We start from the raw sequence: 24374 nt of genomic DNA, 5'->3' as shown, positions 1-24374 counted from the left end.
TTATATATTCTCTAGCCTAAAAACTACGGGAGTAATTGCTCTTAAAAGTCAGTCCTAATTTTTTGTAATCACCTGGTAATATAAAACACATGCAGCTTTAAAGCACAAATGCTATTTTGTATTATTACTACAAGTAATTAATATTGTAATAATTACAACGAATTCTGAGAAAAAAATGTAAATATTATTTAAAAAGCTGTTATTTATAAAATTTAATAGCTTAAATTTAGTAAGAGCAAATGTTTGTTTTATATTACTTTTTAGTTCATAGCTTTGAAATTCCAGATAAAACCTTTCTATAATTTTATATCTATTTAAAACTAAAAAATAGGTTATAAACTTACATATAAATTTCACAGTAGCTGAAGGACTTTCAATTTTGCCGTATGGATTTTCTGCAATACATTTATACAAACCTTCATCACTTTTTTGTGCATTTTTAACCACTAGTGCACCAGTTTCTGTAACAACATGGGTATTCAAGGGCTTATCATCTTTATACCATTGGATCGTTGGAGATGGTGCACCATAGCTATAGCAATTTAACTGAAATGTTTCACCCGCAGATATATTTGTTGAAGCCGGTTTTTGTCTAATAATAGGGCTACGTGGATCATCTAAAATAAAGTTATAATTATAATAGGGGTCCAGTTGTTTTTGTTTCCAACAAAAAAAATTATCAATGATTGTAGCAGAGTAGTAATTAATTTTGAATGCCGAAGTAATAAATCAGGAAATATTTAAAAAGTAAGATTAATCAAAATAAAATCAAACTTCATAATGTCAATGAGCAATAGTATCAGATCCATTTAAAAGTTACTTTTGGGTAACATTTAAATGGATCTGACACTATTGCTTACTGTTGCTTGCATCTGTAGACCCCTTGCATGAAAGTATGGCTATCCTATTTTAGAAAATGCATGCTACAGATAAATATGTTTTTATATTGGAATTTAAAAACATATTTATTTGTAGCATATATTTTCTGAAATAGGATAGACATACTATTCATGCAAGGGGGTCTACAGATGCAAGCAACAACAATATTAGATTTCTTAGAGAAAATTGTTTAAAAAAATGTGGATTCTAAACAATTAAGTGTATAAATCAAATTATCTATTTGTTTATATATTAATTTTTTAAACAAATATAATAAGGTGCCACTATAAAAAGATTAAGTTAGTGTGTGCTCAATATGCAAATATCAATAAGAACTTGATTATTGTTGAAATTGAATTAAACAATAAGTGAAAAACATTAATTTGTTCATAAAGCAAATGATTGAACTATACAAATGCTTATGGGCATTTCCATAATATGTTTTGTCTATTATTTTCACAATAATAAAACTGACAGTTTACTCTCATTTAATTCTAACCTATATAAATATTTTGAAAACAAAAAATGGTATACATTAGTAATGTTAACAAAGAACAAATTAAGTTTGAAGCCAAATCACGGTTAGAACAGAAAAACTAAAATTTCTGTTACTAGATAAATAAACTTTAATTTATCGGGAAAATTAAGTTTCAGCAGTATATATTTTTTGAAAAATAATATATTAGTTTCTGGAAAACTTTAGTAAAGATTTCCAGAAAGTTACAGGGTTGCACTATGTATCATAAAGTCAAAGCAATCATTTAAATGCAGTTCATGAATGATCACGCACAGAAGTTGCAAGTTTGTCAATTTCATGTAGATATTTCCAAGAAAATAAATTGCTTGTGAGTATTTCAAGTGAAATATTATACTACAACTCATATTTAATATATTTTTGATGAGAAATGGCATCAATTATTTCTAGCTAAAGCATGGCGTTTCGAAAATTATTGTTTAATTTCAAACTGTAGCAATATTATTATGCATAAAAAAAAATAAAATGATCAAAATTTATATATTTAACTTATTCAGGTAACCTAAAATGTGATAAAAATATTTTTGCTTCTTTTAAGAAAATCATAATAGTATGCATATTGCTTTAAGTCCCAGCTTTTAATTGCTAAAATAAAGAAAAATAAAAAATCCGCGCAGAAATGGAAATGTCCTGTAGCCATATTATGACGCAAAAAAAAAAAAAAAATCATAAAAATATATATATTTAATTTATTCAGGTAGCCTAAAACATGATAAAAAAACTTCTTTTATAAATATTTTTTAAGAAAATCATAATTGCATATTGCTTTAAGTCCTAGCTTTTAATTGCTAAAACAGATAAAAATAAAAAATCACTTAAAGAAATGGAAATGCACTTATAAAAATGAAAATTCTATAAAGTATGGAGTTTCTATATTGGCATTAAATAAAACAAGGAAAAAAATGTTGGTTAAATAATTACATATTAGTAAAAAAAATTTAAAAAATCCTAAACACAAAATTCTCAAATATTCAGAACCAAGGATCAGTCTCAGCTGGTTTTAAATCTCTTAAATTAAAGCTTAAAAGTATCATTTATTATTATAAAAAATTTAAAATTAAAAAAAAATTCAGCATAAATAAAATGCAATTAAATAACTCACCATTTTCAAGTGTGAATACATGGAGGCAGAAAGAAGAGAAGTAAATAAACAGAATACAATAGTAACATGCCATTATTTATTGATTATATACAAATTACAACCCTAAACATATATATATAATATATATATATATATATATATATATATATATATATATATATATATATATATATATATATATATATATATATATATATATATATATATATATAAGATATAAACTCTTTTCTAAATCAATCATTAAAGATATTGGAAAAACTGTATTTTATATATTTGCCAAATTTTAAAAACTAAAATCATGTTGTAAATAACCTAGTATCTACAACATAATTTTAGTTTTTGAAATTTGGCAAATGCATAGAATATGTATATCAAAAAATACTCAAATAGTTCTAAATAAATTTATCATTCCTTTAACATTGACATAACATAAAAAAATAAACTGAATTTTTATAATTTTGATACAAAACTTAGTTTCATAAAATAAAATTTCTGTACATCTATATATTCCAATTTTTTTTTTTTTTAATTATATTAGTTAAATTTTTCTGAGATATATATTTACACACACATATATACAATCCTGTGCATATTTGTATTTTGTACAACATTGAACATGATGCTATATATAAAAATAAACTTTTCAAATTAATTGAATCTATTTTTATACAACCAAGATATATATACATTTACATTTATAAATACACATATACATACATTTATATACATTTATATATATATATATATATATATATATATATATATATATATATATATATATATATATATATATATATATATATATATATATATATATATATAAATATTTTATAATTATATAGTATATAAATATATATTAAGATGTCATTAATATATATATTATATATACTAATGACATCCTAATATATATTTATTTAAAAATAAGAAACTGGAGTGTTACTATTTCTCTTTACGCTGTAAACAATAATAGTAAGAAACATCATTGAATTTGCTCCATACTTGTTTTTATAAAAGAATTCTTAAAATCAAAACACGTTGCAATAAAAAAAAATGTGGTCAATTTTGCTTCATTTTGAACATCTTTAAGTTTAAAACTATTAACGATAAAACAAAGGCTAAACCGACATTTTTCAAGTTAACGCACACAAAGTGAAATAAGTATTATCTCTTCATAATAAATCTACTTGTTAAATAAATTGAGTATATCTCATAAATGATTAACAAATTTATTAACTAATACTGTAAATTACAAATTAATATTATTTTTATATTTTCATTTCATGACAGATTTTCGCTTAAATTAAACATTCTTTTGAATGTCACACAGCATAAATTATAAACACAAGACTTAGATTTCTATTTTTATCGCTAAATTATTCATTATCAATACATTGATTATGGAGCGCCGCTATTAAAATATAAATAAGAATCAAGCATTCTTCAGCAGACAACTTATAAATTTGTTTGTCAATCGTTTTACGGACGCTTAGATACGGTATCAGCCGGAACTAATAAATACGCAGGAAATATTTTTAAGATAATACGTTCAGTATAAAACTAAACCCAACGGACAATCTGTTTCTTTTCGGAAACTTCAGGTCAGGTCATATACTTAAAGTATGGGCTATTACCTCAAATTGGTGTGTGATGCAAAAAAGGCTGGGATCCTATAACATAAAAATTTTCAAAACTTTGAAACCCTTTTAAACTTTATTTTAAAATCGATTCTCAAATCAAGTCTCAAAAAGTTAAAATACTATTTAAAATTTTAAACACTTTATACATTGTCTCACTAATGCGTTGTAATTAAATAATGCACAATGGTAATTCATTGTGATAACCGGGCTCTTCGCATCACATTGAATTACCTTAAATGTGATAAGTTATTACTGGGCCTTAAAATGTAAACGTAGAGTTTTACAGTTATAAACGTTTTTATTTTGCTAAAATTTAATTTTAATTATTTTATTTATATTTTTTTTTACTACTATACACAACTGCATAGGTTTTGAAAAAACTTTTGATGGCTTTGACACACCTTGGATTTATCTGCTATATGTCCTGATCCAACTATTATCATTAAATAATAAAACTTATAAACACATCAATTTTTTTTAAATTTCTAATAAAAATTCTAAACTTTTTTTTTCTCTACAATAATATTCTTTTTAACAATAGTTTGTGAGGTATAGATTGGCATAAAGCACAAACAATATTTACATAAAAAGATAAAATAAAAGATTTCAAAATTGTTTCGAAAAAAAAAAATTTAACTTCTTTGCTTTACAAGAACGTTTTTGTTTGTTTAAATTTTTGATGGTTGGGTTGTTGTCTTAGCTGGAATGACTAGAGTTGAACGTGCGAATTTTCAAATTCTTTTTGTACATACCTTTTTGAACTCGCTATTGCGACATAAACTTTAGATTTTAAAAATCATAGTTAAGCACCATTGTTATGTGGTGTAAATTTATCACTACAAACACCGATATTATGAGGTGTATACTATACTACAAATATTTTTAAATTCAACACTTACATTATAAAGATTTCTAACAATATAGAGAATCTTCTTAAAAAGTTTTTACAAAAGGTTTTATGATTTTAGCGATATACATAAATGCCATGTTTGAACAAAATACGTTTTTTCCAATACTAACAATATGGAAAACAGACTTCTATTGACTAAAATTTTATAAAATTATAAAGGATAATCGAATTTACAAATTATTTATTCTGTTTATATATTATTAGTAAATCTACAATTATTCAAACATTTTGTATGTTATAAAACTTCCTAAATTTAAAGGTATATTTAATTTTTAAAAACCTTTTTTTATTATAAAAAATAAAAACTAATTTTCAAAGCCATAATTATGTATTAGAAAGAAATATTTGATAAAGCAAGTTTTTTATTCAGTAGGAAATTTAAAATTTTTAATTTTACTAATTGAACCCTAACATCTACAGTTTTTAGATAGTTTGTAAAAAATCCTCCGAGCTTGTTATACCATAAATGAAAAAAGTTGTCTCATAAACAAAGAATGTGTTAGTAGTAGTAGTAGTAGTAGTAGTAGTAGTAGTAGTAGTAGTAGTAGTAGTAGTAGTAGTAGTAGTAGTAGTAGTAGTAGTAGTAGTAGTAGTAGTAATATTTAATGCTGTAGCAATTACAATTAAAAAAAAAAAAAAAATAAAGTATTTAAAAATAAAATAAATTGTGGAGTACGATGCAAGCATCGTCTTATAGACAGCCCACACAATTTAAAACACAAGTTATCAAAAATATTTATGTATTCGCACTTTGAAAACACTCATCGATATTGCTACTATTATTTTATTTGGTAACAAATTCCAAATATTATAAACTCGGTTGGTGAAGATATTATATCTCGGTAAATATGATGGTACGTATTCTCTTTCTAATCTGTATTTGTTGCCCCGAACCGAAGAAGCCAAACCTGAACGAGTTAATGATGATGCCGATTGTGGATTTTCGTACCAACTTATGGGGTCAATATTTTGCTTGAATCTGTATTGCTGTACAAGATCTCCTCTTGCTCTTCTTTTCTCCATTGTTGTTAAACCTATTGCTTTTAGTCTTTTTTTTTATGAAATCTATTTAAGTTTGAAAACGATTGTCTAAAAATGTGATTTATCTCTACTGAAACATAATTACCTTTTACGCTATAACGAAAAAAAAAATTATATAATAATTCTGTTCATAATGAAATAAATCAAAAGAAGGTAATACTTTTCTGCAGTACGATTTGCTGCAAAATGTTTATGCTAATTCGCGGTGATAAACTCTAGAGAGTTAATCAGCGATTTAGCTTCATCGCCGCAATAATTTTAATAATCGGACGGAATGTTTAAAAGCGGGAGACTCTCGCAACAATCAAAAAATATGTTATGCTTAAATAATTAAAAATTTTGTAACGACCACACAAATTTATGAATCAACAGTATCAAAATAATGAAGAAGTTGTTAAAAATACAAGTTTATTTTTTATTTTCTAATTATTTATTAAAACTGTCAGAGTTTAAAAAATGTTTCGATTTTATATTAAATATTGTGACCTCTACTATATTTTACGCTTTATATTTTAGCGTAAAAAACAGACATAAACATTAAAAAACAAGAATAATTTTCAACCGGGGATCTTTTAATAGTTACTTGTAAATATCCAGGATGGTGCCTATTGCATACTAATGCTTTTTTGAATGTTTATAAATTTATTTGCATTTATGACAAGTACATTATTTTTTTTATGATTATTTATTTAACTTATTTCTTTAACTTACTTATTTAACTTATTTTGAAGTAGCAAATTACGAAAAAGTATGAATTAACATGCATATCTCAGGTGTAAGCTAAAAGAGCGCTGAATATCGAGAGAAGATTCTTTAAATTTTAAGTAAATGTTGATAAAAGTTTGAAATAAGTCAAAACAAAAATTATATCAAAGTTCTAACATAATCTAGAAAATAAAAGTGAAGACAAACAATGAAATTAAAAGCTGAATTTTTTTTATTGAGTTGTATGTTTGATATTCATTTCTTAAATGTATTGTTGAAAAGTATAATGGTTAGTTTTATTTAACATATATATATGTATAAATATATATATATATATATATATATATATATATATATATATATATATATATATATATATATATATATATATATATATATACACATATATATAAAACAAATTAGTTATGAGAACAAAAGTACAATGTCCTTAAAAGTAATAATTATTAAGAAGAAAATCTTTTATGGTATAAAAAAGAAAGATTTTATTTTCAATTTTTTTTTTTCTTTTACTGAAAAAAATAAATCTTTATATTATTTTATATATTTTGTTATATTATGTTATTTCTATATATTTTTGTTACTTTGACACTATATAAGTAATTAATGTACTTTTTAAATTTATACTTTGAAGATATAATATGAGGTTTTCTCATTTCATTTTTTTTATTTTTAGAAAAAATCAAAGAGAAAAAGTTTTTGTTGCAATCTTAATCTCTCTTTATTACATATATTGTTACATATTACATTTCCAAACACTAACTTGTCAGCTACCTGATTTTGATATTATTTATTCCTAACATTTTCTATAACTATTAACTTATTTAAACTAACTTGAATGTTTAAAAAAACTTGTTTTTTACATCATTGTTAATAGCTATTATCTAAAATAATATATAATAAATGTATGTTTATTACCTTTGATTTTTTAAATATACTTTTTAGGCTGTTATGTAATAGTAAAAATGTTCATATGCATATGTATTGTTAATTAGTTATGAGTATGATAAACAGTCTTGATATTATTTGTCATATCTGTCAAGAACAAATAGTAGAAGTTAATCAAGGTTTCTACTTTTCACCCAAGCGAAATCAATATCTTTGTCATAAACACTGTTTTAAATGTGCTTCATGTAAGCAAATATTGTTCGGAAAGATTTACTTTTTATCACCTAGAAAAAAATTTTATTGTCATTTGCATCATGACAATGAATCACCAAATGTCCATGAGAATTTTTTTCGAGAACTAGGGATATTTAAGCAGGTAGCATTAATGAAGATAGAGGGGCATGGTAGGGGAAAAGAAATTTCTTTTACATCACAAGCTAACAATGACTTTATAAAGTGTCAATGCACAGGTGGGGAGCTGTTACTTATCAATGATGGGTATTGGATTGAATGTGTGTTAGAAGAATGTCCATTTTATTGTTTTTATAGAACTTATAACAGGACTAATTTTGAAATACCTTATTGGAAATTAAGTACAAATCACAGTGATGGGTATTTTCAAATTGATTTTTTTGAAGAAGAACTTTTTGAACTTTGTTTTGCTGATGATGATCACACTAACTATTATTGTGTTGATGAAAGTATTGGTCCTATAGTTTTAAGCATGAAGCATGGATTTATATCAGGGAGGAGTTGCTATAGGTACATTTTTTAATTATTTAATAATTAAACTTAAAAGTCTAAAATATTTATTTTATTTATTATTATTAATCATTTATTAAATCAATCATTTTATATGATTGTACATATTTAGAAATACTATTAAATTAAAAAAAAACAAAAAAAAACAAATGAGGAATATATATAAATATATATTTCTAATTATTCTAGTCAATGGAAGTTAAGAATCAAAAGTATGAAGATTTGTGAAAAAATTAAAATACACAAATATTCAAATAAATTTGAAATATATTCTGTTATTAAATTGCTTACTCTTTATTATTATTTATTAGTTCTGTGATTATTCTATTGTTATTCTATTTGTTTTAATGTTTAATTTTTTTCAATATTTTAAATTGGGTTGTAGCAATGACACGCATCTTCAAATGATGGTAGTGGAGTGGGTGGCATATTTGTCAAAAGACCATTTTGAAATTTTTATAAATAAACTTCCTTTTTTTTCTTTCTTATTTGTTCCATTCATTCAAAAGATTCAATTTTGAAGACTTAGGACTATATATATAACCTAGTAACAATTTTGATATGGGTTAACTGGCTTACTTGCACCAGTTTTAGAACAGTTTCAGAAAGTTATTGAAGCAATTATTTATCTAATTCTTAAGAGTTGATTAATATATAATTAAATGATATATAATGTATAGTATATAATAGTGTTTAGCACATTAATAAGTGAATTAGATGATGTTAGTTGCAATTATATTAATATATATATGCAGTCTTTAAATTTGCAGATTTATGAAAGTCATGCTCTTTATTTGCATTACATTAGCAGGGTTATGCACTTATTTAGAAATAAGTTGTATCTAAACTTTTATCTTTAATAATGCTTTTATATTAGTGAAGTGCTTTTAAAGAAAGTAATAATTTACTGATAATAATTTTTGTTTGAAGTATAAATAAAAATTGTATAAAATTTTTTTAATTTATATTATATAAATTATTCAAGTATGCATTTTTTAAATTTTAAAACCAGTAAACCGTTTTTTTATTATAAAAGCAAATTTTTATTCTTGCCGTATAAATTTTAAGTAACCTACAAAATTAATATGCTTTAATACAAAAATAAATTTAATGTAATCTACAAAATTAATAAATCTGTGAACTAAAAAAAATTTTTTCATACTTCAGCTAACATAAAAATATAATTTTTTTCATTAATTATTAAACAATAATTTTTATCAATGTATAGTAATTTTTATATCTTTTTTTATTCACTATTAATTTAGTTCATATCTAATGGACTTTGATTATTTTTTTTTAAGCCTCTTTTTTTCTTTCCAATCCTTCTTTCTTTGTGGCAACTCTATAACCTATTTTATATTTTTATACTATTCATAACTGAATAAGCTAATTTTAACTAAAAATTATGCATTTGATCTGTTTACTAAGTATAATGTAAAAATATAATACGAAATATGATACTTAAAGTGATACAAAATTTAAAGTAATACAAAAGTAATTACAAAAACAAATTACAAAAAATTAGCTTTTGCTCTTTAATCATTTTAATTTTATAATTTTTTTTTCAGTTTACAATGTTAGTTGTGATACATAATAATATAAGTCATGATACATAATAACATCTAAGACTTGTAAAAAATATATACAATTCAGCGTAATAACAATCTAAAGATAGTTTTCGAAGGAAGATCATAAAGATCTTATCATCAGAACCTTAAAAATTAAACATATTTAAAATATATAGATATATTGAAGATTTAACATTATGCAAAAATACAGCATGCTGACATTTTAATATATAATGTTGAATATTTAACAAATACATTTTACAAATGTTTTTAGAATTCTATAAATAACATTTTAAAATGAGTTTTAAAATGTTGTCCATAGAGAGAGTTTTTTAAATTTTAGTTTTAAAAACAAGAAGAATAAAAGAAAGCTCAAAATTTAGTAATACTATTTTATTTCAAAAATGTGGTGCACAATTTTGTTATTTAACAATATCAAATTAAAGTAATTAAACAACAAATGAAATAAAACAATAAACAAAAATTTCAAAAAGTTGATAAAATACTTTAAGTTAGTGGTACTTGTCTTTTCTGGATTGCTTTGATTATTATAAGTTTTTTAAAATTTAAATGTTATTAAAAGATTCTGTCAGTATGTATTAATATTTAATTAATACATACTGACAGAATTAATTCTATTAATAATTAGTAAAAAAAAAAAATTGAAATAAATAAAACTAAATACAACATCAAAGCGCTTTTTAAAACTATATATATTTTCATGATATTTGTGCTTTCCATGTTACATTGTTAGCTTGTTACTTGTTAGCTTGTCAAACAAGAAATCTTCAAACTATTTATCTATTTAGTAATGTTTAACTGCTTTTTTTTATAGAAAAAAACAACTGGTTTTTGGTTTCAAAAAAACTGAACAAAAAACAGGTTAACCAGTTGCCAAGCCCTATTCCAAATGTAATTAAAAAAACTTGGTTTAAATAAACTTAGCATTTTAGTTTTTGAGTAATAATTTAGCTAATTATTTTTTTTAGTTAAGTTTTATTTAGTCAGGTATTTTTATTTTTTGTGGTTTAGTTTTAGTTGAGTCCTTGTTTATTTTCTCTATTTCTATAATTTCTTTTCTTTTTTCAAAATAATGGTTTTTTTAGTTTAGTCTAGGAAAGTTTTTTCAACCCATTTTTAAATTTTAAAAATATTTTAAAAGCTGTGGTCAAATCGTCAAAACAAAATATTATTTGCATGGTCATATTATGGGATGCGATCGATTAATATTATTAATGTTATCTTTTTTTTATTTAGAGTCCTTTTAAGGTCATCTTCACATATTATTGAAAGTGTGGTCCCACTTTCTTGTTTTTGTTTATACAAATATGACGAACAGCCTATGCTTGATCTAGTTAGAAAAGGATTAATTTTGACATCAAGTTTTACAAAAATGGTTAATCCAGAATCTCCTGCAAAATTAAAAAGTTTAGACAAAGTAATCATAAGTTTTTTTTTTCTATTTTAATAATAATATGAAATTTAAAGTATTAATAATAATATGAAATTTAAAGTATTAATAATAATATGAAATTTAAAGTATTAATAATAATATGAAATTTAAAGTATTAATAATAATATGAAATTTAAAGTATTAATAATAATATGAAATTTAAAGTATTAATAATAATATGAAATTTAAAGTATTAATAATAATATGAAATTTAAAGTATTAAATTGTTTATAATTTAAAAGAAAAAAAAAAAAAAAATGAAATTTCAAATTTAACTTTCACTTAAATTTTAGGTTATGCTAAAAGATGAATTGAAAGTTGGTCTTATTTTTGTAAAAGAAGGTCAAAGATTAGAAGAAGAATTTTTTACGAACACTGAACACAGCAAAGAGTTTGATGATTTTCTTGGTTTCCTAGGTGATAGGGTTAAGTTAGGAGGATTTAAGGGGTATAGTGGTGGTTTAGATACAAAGCATTCATTAACTGGAGAGTATTCAATATACAAAGAATGGAGAAATTATAAAGTAATGTTTCATGTTGCAACATTACTACCGATGGATGAACATGATGATTTAAAGGTAAAAAATGCTTGAAGTTGTTTTCTTTAAATTTTAAACCAAACTAAAATAAAAACAGATAATTTTTTTTTTTCAAATAATTGGAGTTGAAAAATGATTTTTTTTTAACTAAAGAAAAGATTAGTAAGATATTTTCTTAATTTAAAAAATGAATATCGCCCAATAATTTGACTTCCCTAAGATATGGTATGACTTTTAAAAATGTCCAAATACACTTCTTTTGTTATTGTTCCCACTATTTTTACAATGTCATCTGTGGTATTTCCACCAAAACAGCCTTAAACCAATACACTACCCCCACCATGTTTAACATTTGGCAACACACTCTGTTTTATCATCCGTTCATCAACTTTTCTTTAGATAAATGATCTCTTGGAACCAAAGACTTGAAACTCCGACTTGATGGTCTAAAGAACATGTTGTCAGTCATTGATAGTCCCTTTTCGTATAGTTTTACCCACTCCAGTCTTTTATTTATTTTGAACCAAATGAAAAGTTTTCTTGCTGCTATTCTGCAACCAAGTCCTGCTTCAATCAATTGTCTCTTCACTGGTCATAAATGCCAGGCCTCCTCGAAAACAATTCAAAGTTTGGCCTAATTCTGGAGCATAATCTATTTCTTTTACTATTGATTTAAATTCTTCTTCTGGTGTAATTGATAATGTTTGAATTGTTTTCTATTAAACACACTTCCAATTTTTTTAAAAAATATTCTAAAGTGTTATAGTTGTTATTCTTAACTTTCTTTCTATTTGATTCATAAAATGTTTTTCATGCCAAAATTTGAATATTAGGGTGGCCATTAAAATAATTTTTTTTTCAAATGTCTGCTCTCATCCTTTAAATGTGTTCAATATAATAAAATAATACTAGAATTAAAAAATTAAAAAAAAAATAGATTTTTAGGGGTAGCTTAAGATCCTTAAACATCAGATGGGTCCCTATAATTATCAAAAAAATAGTTATTTAAAAGTATACTATGTTGGGTCTCAAAAGAAGAGAAATGTAATAATATATAAAAATTTTAATAATAATTGCCATATTATAAAAAACATTGAGAGAAAAAATTGTAATTTTTTTGTAAAAATGCATATTTTTAATTTTTGTTTGAATAAGTTATTTTTTAAGCAGTGAAATCTAAAACAATTTTTTTATAAAATGATGATTATTTTTTGAATTTTTATGTAATTTCGCTTCTTTTGAGACCCAACATTTACTTTTGAAGAATTATTTTTTTGATAACTATAGAGACCCGTCTGATGTTTAAGGGTCTTGAGCTACCGTAAAAAATTTTTTTTTTCAAAATTTTTCTAATTTTAGTATTATTTTATTATATAGAACACATTTAGAGGGTGAGAGCAGACATTAAAAAAAAAAGTTATTTTAATGGGGACCCTAGTGAATATTGTAGATTGAAAAACATTTCTTGTTTTCATGGCCATTTATCATGTAAAAATATCAACAATTAATATAAATTATTAAACTATTAGCGTGAGACTATCGAAATTCGCTCTACCCAAATTATAGCAAAAGTCTCTTTAAATAAAATATACAGGAATAATTTGAAATAAATTACAGGAATGTTAATGTTGCTTATATAACCTTCACGTAAACACCAAACTTGATAATTGCATGATTTATAACGATTAATATGAACATCAGACTAAAAAAAGTGAATAACAAAACAGTATGTATATATAGTTATATAAATAAACTGTAAATCCTACTTAACCCTTTTATCAAATTTTATTGTAATATTTTTATGTATATATAGCTCTATATAGATATAGATATATATATATATATATATATATATATATATATATATATATACACATATGTATATGTAAATGCATGTGTTTTTGCTGTTTTGTTTTGTCTATATGTGTGCATGTATTTTTTCAGCTTCAGAGAAAGCGCCATGTCGGAAATGATATTGTTTGTTTGGTGTTTCTTGAACCTGGTGCTAAATTTGAGCCAGCATCAGTTCGTTCCAACTTTTTGCATATATTTATTGCCGTTCAACCACATTACATCAATGACAAGATATTTTACAGGGTATGTTAATAAACTGTTTTATAACACGATAAAAAATTAAATTTAAGATTGATTTTAGGTTGTTATTAAATGCAAGTTTCTTGAGATTTTTTAAGAACTTTGACTGTTTTCTTTGTAATGCTCTCTACAGTTGAAATAAGTTAAGGAACAAATCAATATGTACAATACTAATAGACTATATACAGATAAGAATACCTCAAAATGCTTTTTAAAAGTATTTTTTGAGATTCTGGTAAATTCAAAATGTTTGGGCAAATACTAATCTCTACTTGATGATTGCCTAAAAAATTAAATTTTTTTGGGTACAGTTTTTGTGTCTTTTGATAAATATTTAGGATATGCTTTCTTCACCTCAGAAAGTCAGGTTAAATAATAGATATTATTGTTGCCAATATTGCTCCATAAATTTCTGCATTTAATTTACAAAATAGTTTCAATACTTTGGTGCACTTTTTTTTCTACTGCACAATTGTAAGTAAAAAATCCTCAGAAAGCAAAGTAAATGAAAGTAAATATATATAGAAAAGTTTAAATAAATGAAAAGCTATATCTTTTTACTTTCTATTCAAAAAAAAAAAAAGAAGAACGAACGAAAAAATTTGTATTCATTTTCTTCATTATGCTTTTAAATTAATATTCTTGTAATTGCCTTCTATTTCCACTAATAACCTTCCATCAATACACTCTTGTTTTTTAGTGAACTTTTTTGTTTATTTGCTTTTGAAAAAACTCCATTTGAATTTGTTTAAAAGTAATCAAGGAACAAAAGTTTTATTTTTTTGTTGTTATAAATAAAAAATGCTTTTTAATCTTAGAGTTTCAACCGGCAAATTAAAATGCAATGTTTTTGAATATGTCATAGTTATGAAAAGTTTTATATGAAATTTGGAGGAAGCAGTTGAGTAGTGTAAATAGAAATTAATATGATCAGGCTGTTTGTTGATCAATCAAGAAAATTTTACTAATCAATAATCTTAGTGCTATTAACAATTGACTTGATAGTGTTACTAGAAAGGAGAAGGAATATTATTCCTCATCACCACCAATTGCAGTGGCAGCCAAGACCATCATACACTTTTTGCACCACTAAACTGTTTATTTGACTGTTATTTAGACAATAAAAATTTCAATTGATCTGTTGCTGTCCTATCTGATGGTCATTCTTCAAGATTTGACAAGTGATGTCATAATATTTCTAAGAAGCAAAAGTATTAGATTTTTACTGGTAAAAAAAGTTGAATGTGAATAAAAACTGTGGATAAAAAAATGTGGATAAAAAAAAGTGGATAAAAAAAAGTTAATGTGGATAACAAATGTGATTAGTTTGGTTAAGTGAGAATGTGGTTAAATGTGGACAATGAAAATGTGGTTAATATGGATATGTTGGCATTTCAAGTGGAGAACTCAACACTGAGAAGATGCAGTAAGAAGACTTTATGAGTCAAGTTGTGTATTAATGAAAATACTATAAATCATCAAATATCAACAGTGGTAACAATTTCATCTTCAAATCATGTTTCCTATGGCTCACTGACCTATTAAAACATAAATACGATGCCGTGAGTATTGTTATTGAGTGATGCCGATGTATTGTTTCAGCTAAAAATTTTTCTTTTTTTTTTTGACTCAAGTCAAAAAAAAAAAAGGAAATATATTTAGCTGAAACAATACATAAAAAGGAAAGAAATGAATACAAAGCCTAAAAAAATCAAGCTTATGAAGAAAGGAAATCCAAGCAGCAACAACTAAATGAAACAACTATGAATGTGTGTTTAAATATCATCTCTGACCTCTCACTGAAATAAAACAAAGAAAAAATAAAAAAAGATTGTTCTAATTATACTATGCCTTTGCAGCAGCAGGCATAAGATAGTTGATGTACATACTGAAACCCCCTGGCAGCAGGCTATTTTAGTGTGACATCAGAGATGTTGTCTAAGTACGCGTTCATAGTTTCATTCATATTCAAAAAAGTTTGATACAAAGGTCTTACATATATATATATATCTTATATATATATAAATATATATATATATATATATATATATATATATATATATATATATATATATATATATATATATATATATAAATATATATATATATATATATATATATATATATATATATATATACAAGTTGCTTTCATATTAATGAGTATTTTTATATATTTTATATATGTTTTTTTATATATTTTATATATGTGTATAAATATTTTTTTCACCACTGTCTAATATTTAAAAAAAAAAAATGAAATGAGTTCTTTGAGTTCATCTTTTTTTGTTTTTGCAGCGATTTTTTAGTCATGGATAGATTTTTATAACCAAAGCAGGCATAATAAATAAACTTGTAACTTAAAAAACTAAGATTATTGTTTTGAGTAACTGTAACTTTCTTCTGTAAGTTTATGCGGTAGTGGTGTAGTGGTTAAAGTGCTCGCTTCATAAGCGAGAGGTTCCGAGTTCGATTCCCACCACGTCCCTGGTAGTACCGTGCTCAACTTGTTTCCCCGCGCAGCGGCCTTGTTTGTCAAGGTTCGTGTTTCAGAGTTATAGAGTTGAGAGAGGGTTATAACCACTATTAAGTAGCCTCCTCATCTGTAGTGGCCTTTTTGGCCTTGAGGAGGTAAATAACAAAAAAAAAAAAAAAAAAAAAGTGACTCTAGTATCATATTTAATAAAGATTTTATAGATAAAATAGTTTTAAAGTTAAGAAATAAGTTAAGATAAAAACAAACTTTTAATTCTAACAAAATATTATTGTATTAATGGTAATTTTTAAGTTAAGTTTATATTGGCCGTCTTAATTTAAAATTGTTTATTTCATGCTGTCAACTTAATTTTCCCCGCAATGGTATTGTTCATGTTTTGGAGTTATAGAGTTGAAAGATGTTGTAACCATAATAAAATTGTCTCTTTGAATGTAGTAACTCTCTTGGCCTTAGAGAAGTAAATAACATTAAAATTTTTTTTTTTCTATAAGCATAAGTTACTTAAAGTTGCGGTTTGGCCTTATTGTCTGAAGAAATCATATTCTAGGTGAGAGTTATGTTAAAAATATATAATAAAGCATAAAGATAATAAAGCAAAGATAGAATAGAAATATCCTTTTACTCGCGTACCACTGTAAGAAAAAAAATTTTAAAAGATTTTTTTTGTGTTCATATTTCGTATGTAAGTATTTTTAATCCAATTTTTCTATAAAATTTTCTATTATTTTATATAAGAAAATAAACCCTGAAATTTTTATAAAAAGATTTTAGAAGAAAATTAGTTTATTGAAAGTTTCTTTTATCAAGAATATTATTTGTTGACAAAAGTTTCTTTTAATTGTTAAATCCTAATAATTTAATTATAGGTTTCAGTTGCTTCCCGAAAGACTGTTCTACCTTTTGGACCACCTGTTCCATTCTCACAACTGTTTGAAAAAGTACTGGTTTTTTATTTGATATTTTAATGTTAAATAATTTAAAATGATAATGCATCGTTTTATGATATAAATGTTAAATGATATGATACAAATGTTAAATGATATGATACAAGTATTATGATACAAATGATATGATACAAATGATACAAATGATATGATACAAATGATATGATACATGATACAAATGATATGATACAAATGTTAAATGATATGATACAAATGTTAAAACTAAAAGAAAGTAAACCTAAAAACCTAAAAAGTAAATAATCTAAATTAACAAAATGTAAATTTGTTGATGTTTTTATTTATTTTTATTATTTTTTGTTTATCTATGTGCTTATGTAAATTTAAGATGTTTTTAAATCATCTAATGACTTATAGTTTTTCCAGAGATGTTGTTCATTCAGTCATTCATCAGTTTTAACTTTTATCTCGTGTATAAATTTTTTAAGGACAGCTTGGACAATGCATCTTTTTTGTGTGTGTAGTTTTTTCCTTTTTTCCTAATCAAGATCGGAAGTCTGTTTCTTTTGTGACCTTAGTCTTTCAGATATTCAGTATTGTAATTTTTACACATCCAAATATACTTGCATTAATTCTTTCTTTATTGACATCCTTCAATATCATTTTTATCTGTATAATATATGTTTTTATATCTGATCTAAAAAGTAATAAGTTATCATATTTCATCATTAATAAATATGTATTAGGTTTTATATATAATAACAGTCTGAAACTCAAAAAATATGGTTCATGGTAAGTCTGTTCCAAACTTATCAATTCTATACTTGTTCTTTATATTGTCTCATTACTTCAATGTTTTTAAGTAAACAGTAGAAAATTTATTTATTAAAAAATCTAGGTTTTGGGTGAGCGACTTAAGTTTTATACTTTAAAACATCTTATAATAAACATGGGAGGAAGTACACATATATTTTTTGTTGTTGCTACTTTTCACGCACTTAGAGCTTATTAGAAACTTCACCCCCTTTATTTATTTTGAAAGAAAAAGTTTGAATATAACATTTTCCTAATTTATAAATTGTCTCTTTACTATGTTAGATGCGCAGATTTACCTAATAGATTACGTAAATATGTTAATTACTTAAGTATCTCTAACACAAATAAAAATTGTAAGACATTTCTTTCAGTTTTTTTTGAAATTTATATTTATAATAAAATTTCGACCCTTCCATTAAGAACCCTTTGCCTCAGGTTTAAATGTGAGAAAAGTTACTTTAATTAAAAGTAATCAAGATTTGAAAGCAGCTTTTACTAAAATAACAAAATGCGAAGTAAAAGTATATATATTTACTTATATGAATATATATATATTTATTTACAATTAGCAAAACATCAATTATCAAGAAAAAGTAACAAAGTATATTACTTTTTGACAAGTAAAAAAAAGCATTAATTATTAGAAAAAAAGAATAGTATATATCTTTTCGACAAAGTTTATTTACAAACAAAATGCCACAAGTTATTATTTATAAAACAAATCAAAAAATATTATTTAAAAACAAAACATTATTAACTATGCAATTTAATGATTACTATGTATATACAAAATAAGAAAACAAAATATAAATAGAAAAGTATATATTTACAAAAAACATTTAACTATATCTACAATTAGTATATTAATAAACTACAAAAATACCAATCATTAATGCAGCATAATGTTTTCCCAGCACTCCCTACCCTCATAATTCACTTTCTTAGGAGGTCACTTTCCCAATAAAAGGCAGGGCAAGTCTTTGTACTAAATTTAGGCTCAAACTCTATGTACCTTATAGAATACAGGCCCTCTTCGTTCTGCAATATGCTGAAAACTATTGTTAGATAAATCTAACATGAACAAAAGCAATTATGATATGATAAAAGAAATAAACATCACATAGAGACATCAACACTACAAATCAATTAACCTGTGCTGCTGTTAATGCTCTTACTGCTGTTATAAATAAACAAATACACATAAACACCTGATTATTAAATCCCTTAATATAACCTTAAATATAATAATATAAATAACAACATATATAAATAACATATAAATAAAACAATATAAATATTACCTTTTTTAAAAATGTAACAAAGTGTCTTTTATTGTTATTGTTATCTAAATAACAATACTAAACTAAATAATTTAGTCAATAACAAAATTGACTGTCTAAAATAAAAAAAACATAAATTGTTAAAAACGGAGTGCAACTTACTTATATAAAAAAACATCATAACTATAACAATTAGTACTTAGTTTCCATCATGGTTTAATATATTATTTACAAAAAAGGAAGTTTAAAAAATTAAGATTGAAATAATTTATTACCTGAAATCTCCTTACCTTATTTTAGTTTTCTAAAAAAACAAAAAAAAAGGTTCACCCATTAATAAATTACCCATATTATATGATTAGGTCAAATTATCATAAAATATAACAAACACTTTTATTGTTTAATAAAAGTTGACAACATGTGATTGAGGTTTTTTTTTTTTTGAAATTTATGTGCTTCATTCTAAACAACAGAAATGTTTTAATTTAATTTTAGATAAATGTCAAGTTTTGATTTTCTTATTCTATTTTTAAAATCACATTCGTTGATTATAGAATGTAATGAAAAGATTACATTCTATAAATGACCAGTAGCAACTTCAAAACTTTCCATTTGTTGTTTGAAAACAATAGAAACCTCTCTTCTAATTTAAACTGAGTAGGGTAAGCTAATATATATATATATTAATTTAAGACATTAATAGCTATCTAACTTCAATCAAAAAAAACTTATTAGTAACTATTTTTTATATCAATAATAAGAATTTAAAAAAAAAAAAAAAAGCTATAAGGGTTAGTTTTTTTTTCTTCTTTACTGAAACATAATTAAACAACCTTTAACAAAAACTTTTTATTATATACTCTTATAATATATTCTAGTTTATTTAATCAAGTTAAGAACATTTTGTTTTCTTTCTACTAAATTTTTTAAGACAAATACAAATTTATATTCTTGTTACAAGTTTATTGAACATTGTTTATTGTACCAGGAAGTCTTAAATATTTTATTTGGGTATGTTTATGTGCACAGAGCAATAGCTCCTGCTTTACAGTAAAACCTGATAAAGTGAGAGTGCAATAAACATATATTACATAAATTTAAAATGGAGGACTGTGAATAAACTAGAGGACTCTCTATCTTAAATTTAATTCCATAAATTTCATGAGTTTTACAATGTAAATAATGTTGTTAAGTTTTTACTTGGTTTTTGTTTTTCAGAATGAATTTTTTCATGATTGGCTGTTTTCAAAAATGATCAATGGAGAAAGATCAAGTTATCGTTCACTTAAATTTTTTACAATGCAGGTTTGTTTAGCAAGTTTAGAAGCTTTTATGATTACTTATTTACAGCTATTTTAATTACTTATTTACAACTATTGACACATTGTTTGCGGGTGCAATTTCTCTGCAACTTCACAAAGACAAATAAAACGTTAATTTTAAATTAAATTGATTTTTTTAAACACTAAAATACAGATGAAATACAAAAATACAGTGAAAAAAAATCATGTTGTTACACTAACCCTTACTAGTATGGGATAAGCGCTCAAGTAATGACCTTCAGAAAATGTAGTAATCCGTGTCTCACATGCAATGTGTTAATATATATTCAAGTATATAATCAGTATTTTTCAAGGCTCAGTCTTGATATGACTACTATCTATTATATATATATATATATATATATATATATATATATATATATATATATATATATATATATATATATATATATATATATATATATGTCTATATATATATATATATATATATATATATATATATATATATATATATATATATATATATATATATATATATATATATATATATATATATATATACAGGGCGTTAGCCAGAAATAAATTTTATACCGCATTTTTGACGTATTGGGAATTTTTATTGTTGTTGTTCTAGAAAATGTTTGGAATTTTCTAGAAAAAGTCCTAAAAAACTCAAAAAAACATTTGAAAAAAAAAAAAGGTCATTGACTTTTGGTAATTTTAAGCCCATTGGGAATTTCGCGTTATATGCGGCACCATTGGGCTAGCTAACACCCTGATATATATATATATATATATATATATATATATATATATATATATATATATATATATATATATATGTGTGTGTGTGTATATATACATATATATATACATATTTTTTCTTTAAAGTCGTTAACTTTAAAGTTAACGACTTTAAAGAAAATGTTCTTATTGTATTATTTTTTGAAATTGTTGTGTGTAACTAAGAACATTTCCTCTTCCAACTGTGCATTTGTTCTTTTTGTAGCTTTTATTGCCATTTGCTAAGTCATTGCAATTAATGAATTATTTTTAAATTAAATAAAAATATCAATCGTGCGTAGACTTTTTTATATTTTTTATGGTGTTTATGTAACATAAGTAATAGTAGCATTTCATAGTATTAAGTATTCAGTTTAAATTTTTTAAATATTTATTAAAAACTGATTTAGTATTAAAAAATAAGTTCAACATTAAGTTACTTAATTTTATTTGAAATTATTAATTTAAAAGGAATATCAGTTCGCTAATTTTCAAGCATTAAGTTGTTTTTGTATTCATAAAGTTTAGCAATAAAAAACATGTTACATAGATAAAAATTTAAACAAAATTGAAAAAAATAAAATTTTTGACTGTGCAAAAATAAATTGACCATCAATTCTGTCTGTTAGCTGGTTGAATTGATTTCCTATTTTTTATTCTATATTTTTATTTTTTACTCTCTATATATTTTTATTTTTACTGTATATATGTATATATACTCTCTCTTTCTCTCTCTCTCTCTCTCTCTCTCTCTCTCTCTCTCTCTCTCTCTCTCTCACACATATATATATATATATATATATATATATATATATATATATATATATATATATATAAATATATATATATATATATATATATATATATATAAATATATATATATATATATATATATATATATAAATATATATATATATATATATATATATATAAATATATATATATATATATATATATTTTCAGACCTTTCACACTTTTAGGTTAGCAGTTAGGTCAGCTAACAGTAACATTTTCTAAATAAAATTCAAATATAATATAACTTTTTTCTTAGTAACATTTTCTAAAAAATTCAAACATAATGCAACCTATTTTGTTAACGTTAAAAAATACTTTACTTTGTTTCGGAGAAAAGTTAAAACCATTAATTATAATTTAATATTTTTCAAAAATTAAATATTCAAAATATTTGATACATCAAGAAAAAATATATTAGTACAGTTTTTAATTACATAAATATTTACCTTGTTGAATTATAGATGAAATTTTAGTAAAAAAAAAGAAGAATATTCATTAAAAATAATGTAAAGCTATTATAATGTTGTAACTCTGATGAAAAATTACATTAGTGTAGCCAACATTATTAGAACATTGTAATTGGTTGTAATAACGTTGTAATTTCATTGTAAATTCGTTGTAATAACGTTGTAATAACAATGAAAAATAATGTTAGTGTAACCAGCATTATAATAATAATAATAATAATAATAATAATTATTATTATTATTATTATATATATATATATATATATATATATATATATATATACAAATATACATATACATATATATATATATATATATATATATATATATATATATATATATATATATATATATATATATATATATATATATATCAGGCCTTGTTTTAAATAATGAATGCTTAATGCATTAGCTTTAAATTTTTATAAAATTAAATGTGAGTTTGACGTCATAAAGTTCTCTTTATCTTTTTATTTTTTAAAGACATCAAAACTACCGCAGTATATTAAATTTCCGCAAAACGTGACCATAAAAGATTTTTTTTTTTTTAAATTATTATTAAATAATTAAATGATATATTAAATTTTTTTAAATGTTTAACAACATTAATATATGCATTAAAAAATTAATTTATTATTGAAAATATGATTTTTTTAAATTATTATATCTTAGTTTTTAATTTCTGCTCTGCTACTAAAAAACAATTTTTTATTTTTAAAAAGTTTTGGAGTAAAAAATTAAAAAATTAACATTTTATTTATTTACTTTACCAGTGATTTGTATTTGTAACTAGCAAGTTTTGTACGTTCAAAACGTATGTATTCTGCAAATTTTTGATGCAGCCTTAGAATTTATCTACAATTTTTAGTGAAAGAAAAAAAAAATAGTATAGGACAGAATGGCAAAAAATATTGTGATAAAAATGAGCTCTTTATTTTTTCAAGAAAAAGTAAAATTAAAATATTGAACAATATTTATTAATATTTTAAAATAGAATGAAATGATGTAGTAGTTAGACATTTTCTACGCTTTTTCATATATTTTGCGAGAGAACTCTCCATAAATTCGTTATAATTTTCAACCAACCAAAGACTATGGTTTCCAAGAATTACAACACAATCAGCAAGTACTTCGTGACTCAAAGAGAGTCTTTTATCTGATAAAATATTTGTGACAGTGCTAAATGTCCTTTCAACTTGTGAATTCGATCCAGATATACTCATAATTAATGAAACAAGGCAACATACATTTTTAAATTGAATATAATATTTTTGAAAAATAATTTTCCACAAACTGCGCACTGGGTGACAATCAAATTCAGTTTTAACTAGCCACTTTACTTTTTTCCATTCTCTTAATGCGGCGTCTGGTTGAAAATCAACACTTTTTAATGGCGTTTTAAAATAATTGCTAAGAAGGTTGA

General features: G+C 23.4%; 2 protein-coding genes across 3 annotated transcripts in view; one reads left to right on the top strand and one right to left on the bottom strand.

The window, feature by feature from the left end:
* The window catches only part of LOC100211375 (roundabout homolog 1), a 29849-nt gene extending 27225 nt beyond the window's left edge, over window positions 1–2624 (bottom strand). The window contains exons 1-2 of the mRNA XM_065788850.1: window positions 2517–2624; window positions 345–617 (exon numbers count right to left, since the gene is read on the bottom strand). Coding sequence (XP_065644922.1) covers window positions 345–617; window positions 2517–2589 — 346 coding nt within the window. The 5' untranslated portion in view covers window positions 2590–2624. The remainder of the gene's footprint in view (window positions 1–344; window positions 618–2516) is intronic.
* A 5146-nt stretch (window positions 2625–7770) lies between these two features.
* The window catches only part of LOC101236372 (signal-induced proliferation-associated 1-like protein 1), a 70924-nt gene continuing 54320 nt past the window's right edge, over window positions 7771–24374 (top strand). For both annotated transcript variants that reach the window (XM_065788849.1, XM_065788848.1), the window contains exons 1-6: window positions 7771–8477; window positions 11303–11483; window positions 11792–12076; window positions 13982–14134; window positions 17492–17563; window positions 20842–20928. In XM_065788849.1, coding sequence (XP_065644921.1) covers window positions 7825–8477; window positions 11303–11483; window positions 11792–12076; window positions 13982–14134; window positions 17492–17563; window positions 20842–20928 — 1431 coding nt within the window. In that variant the 5' untranslated portion in view covers window positions 7771–7824. The remainder of the gene's footprint in view (window positions 8478–11302; window positions 11484–11791; window positions 12077–13981; window positions 14135–17491; window positions 17564–20841; window positions 20929–24374) is intronic.

The sequence above is a fragment of the Hydra vulgaris genome, chromosome 01 (genome assembly GCF_038396675.1).
Source record: "Hydra vulgaris chromosome 01, alternate assembly HydraT2T_AEP".
Lineage (NCBI taxonomy): Eukaryota > Metazoa > Cnidaria > Hydrozoa > Anthoathecata > Hydridae > Hydra > Hydra vulgaris.
Note: the sequence above shows the minus strand (reverse complement) of the source record. Positions and strands in the feature narration are given on the sequence as shown.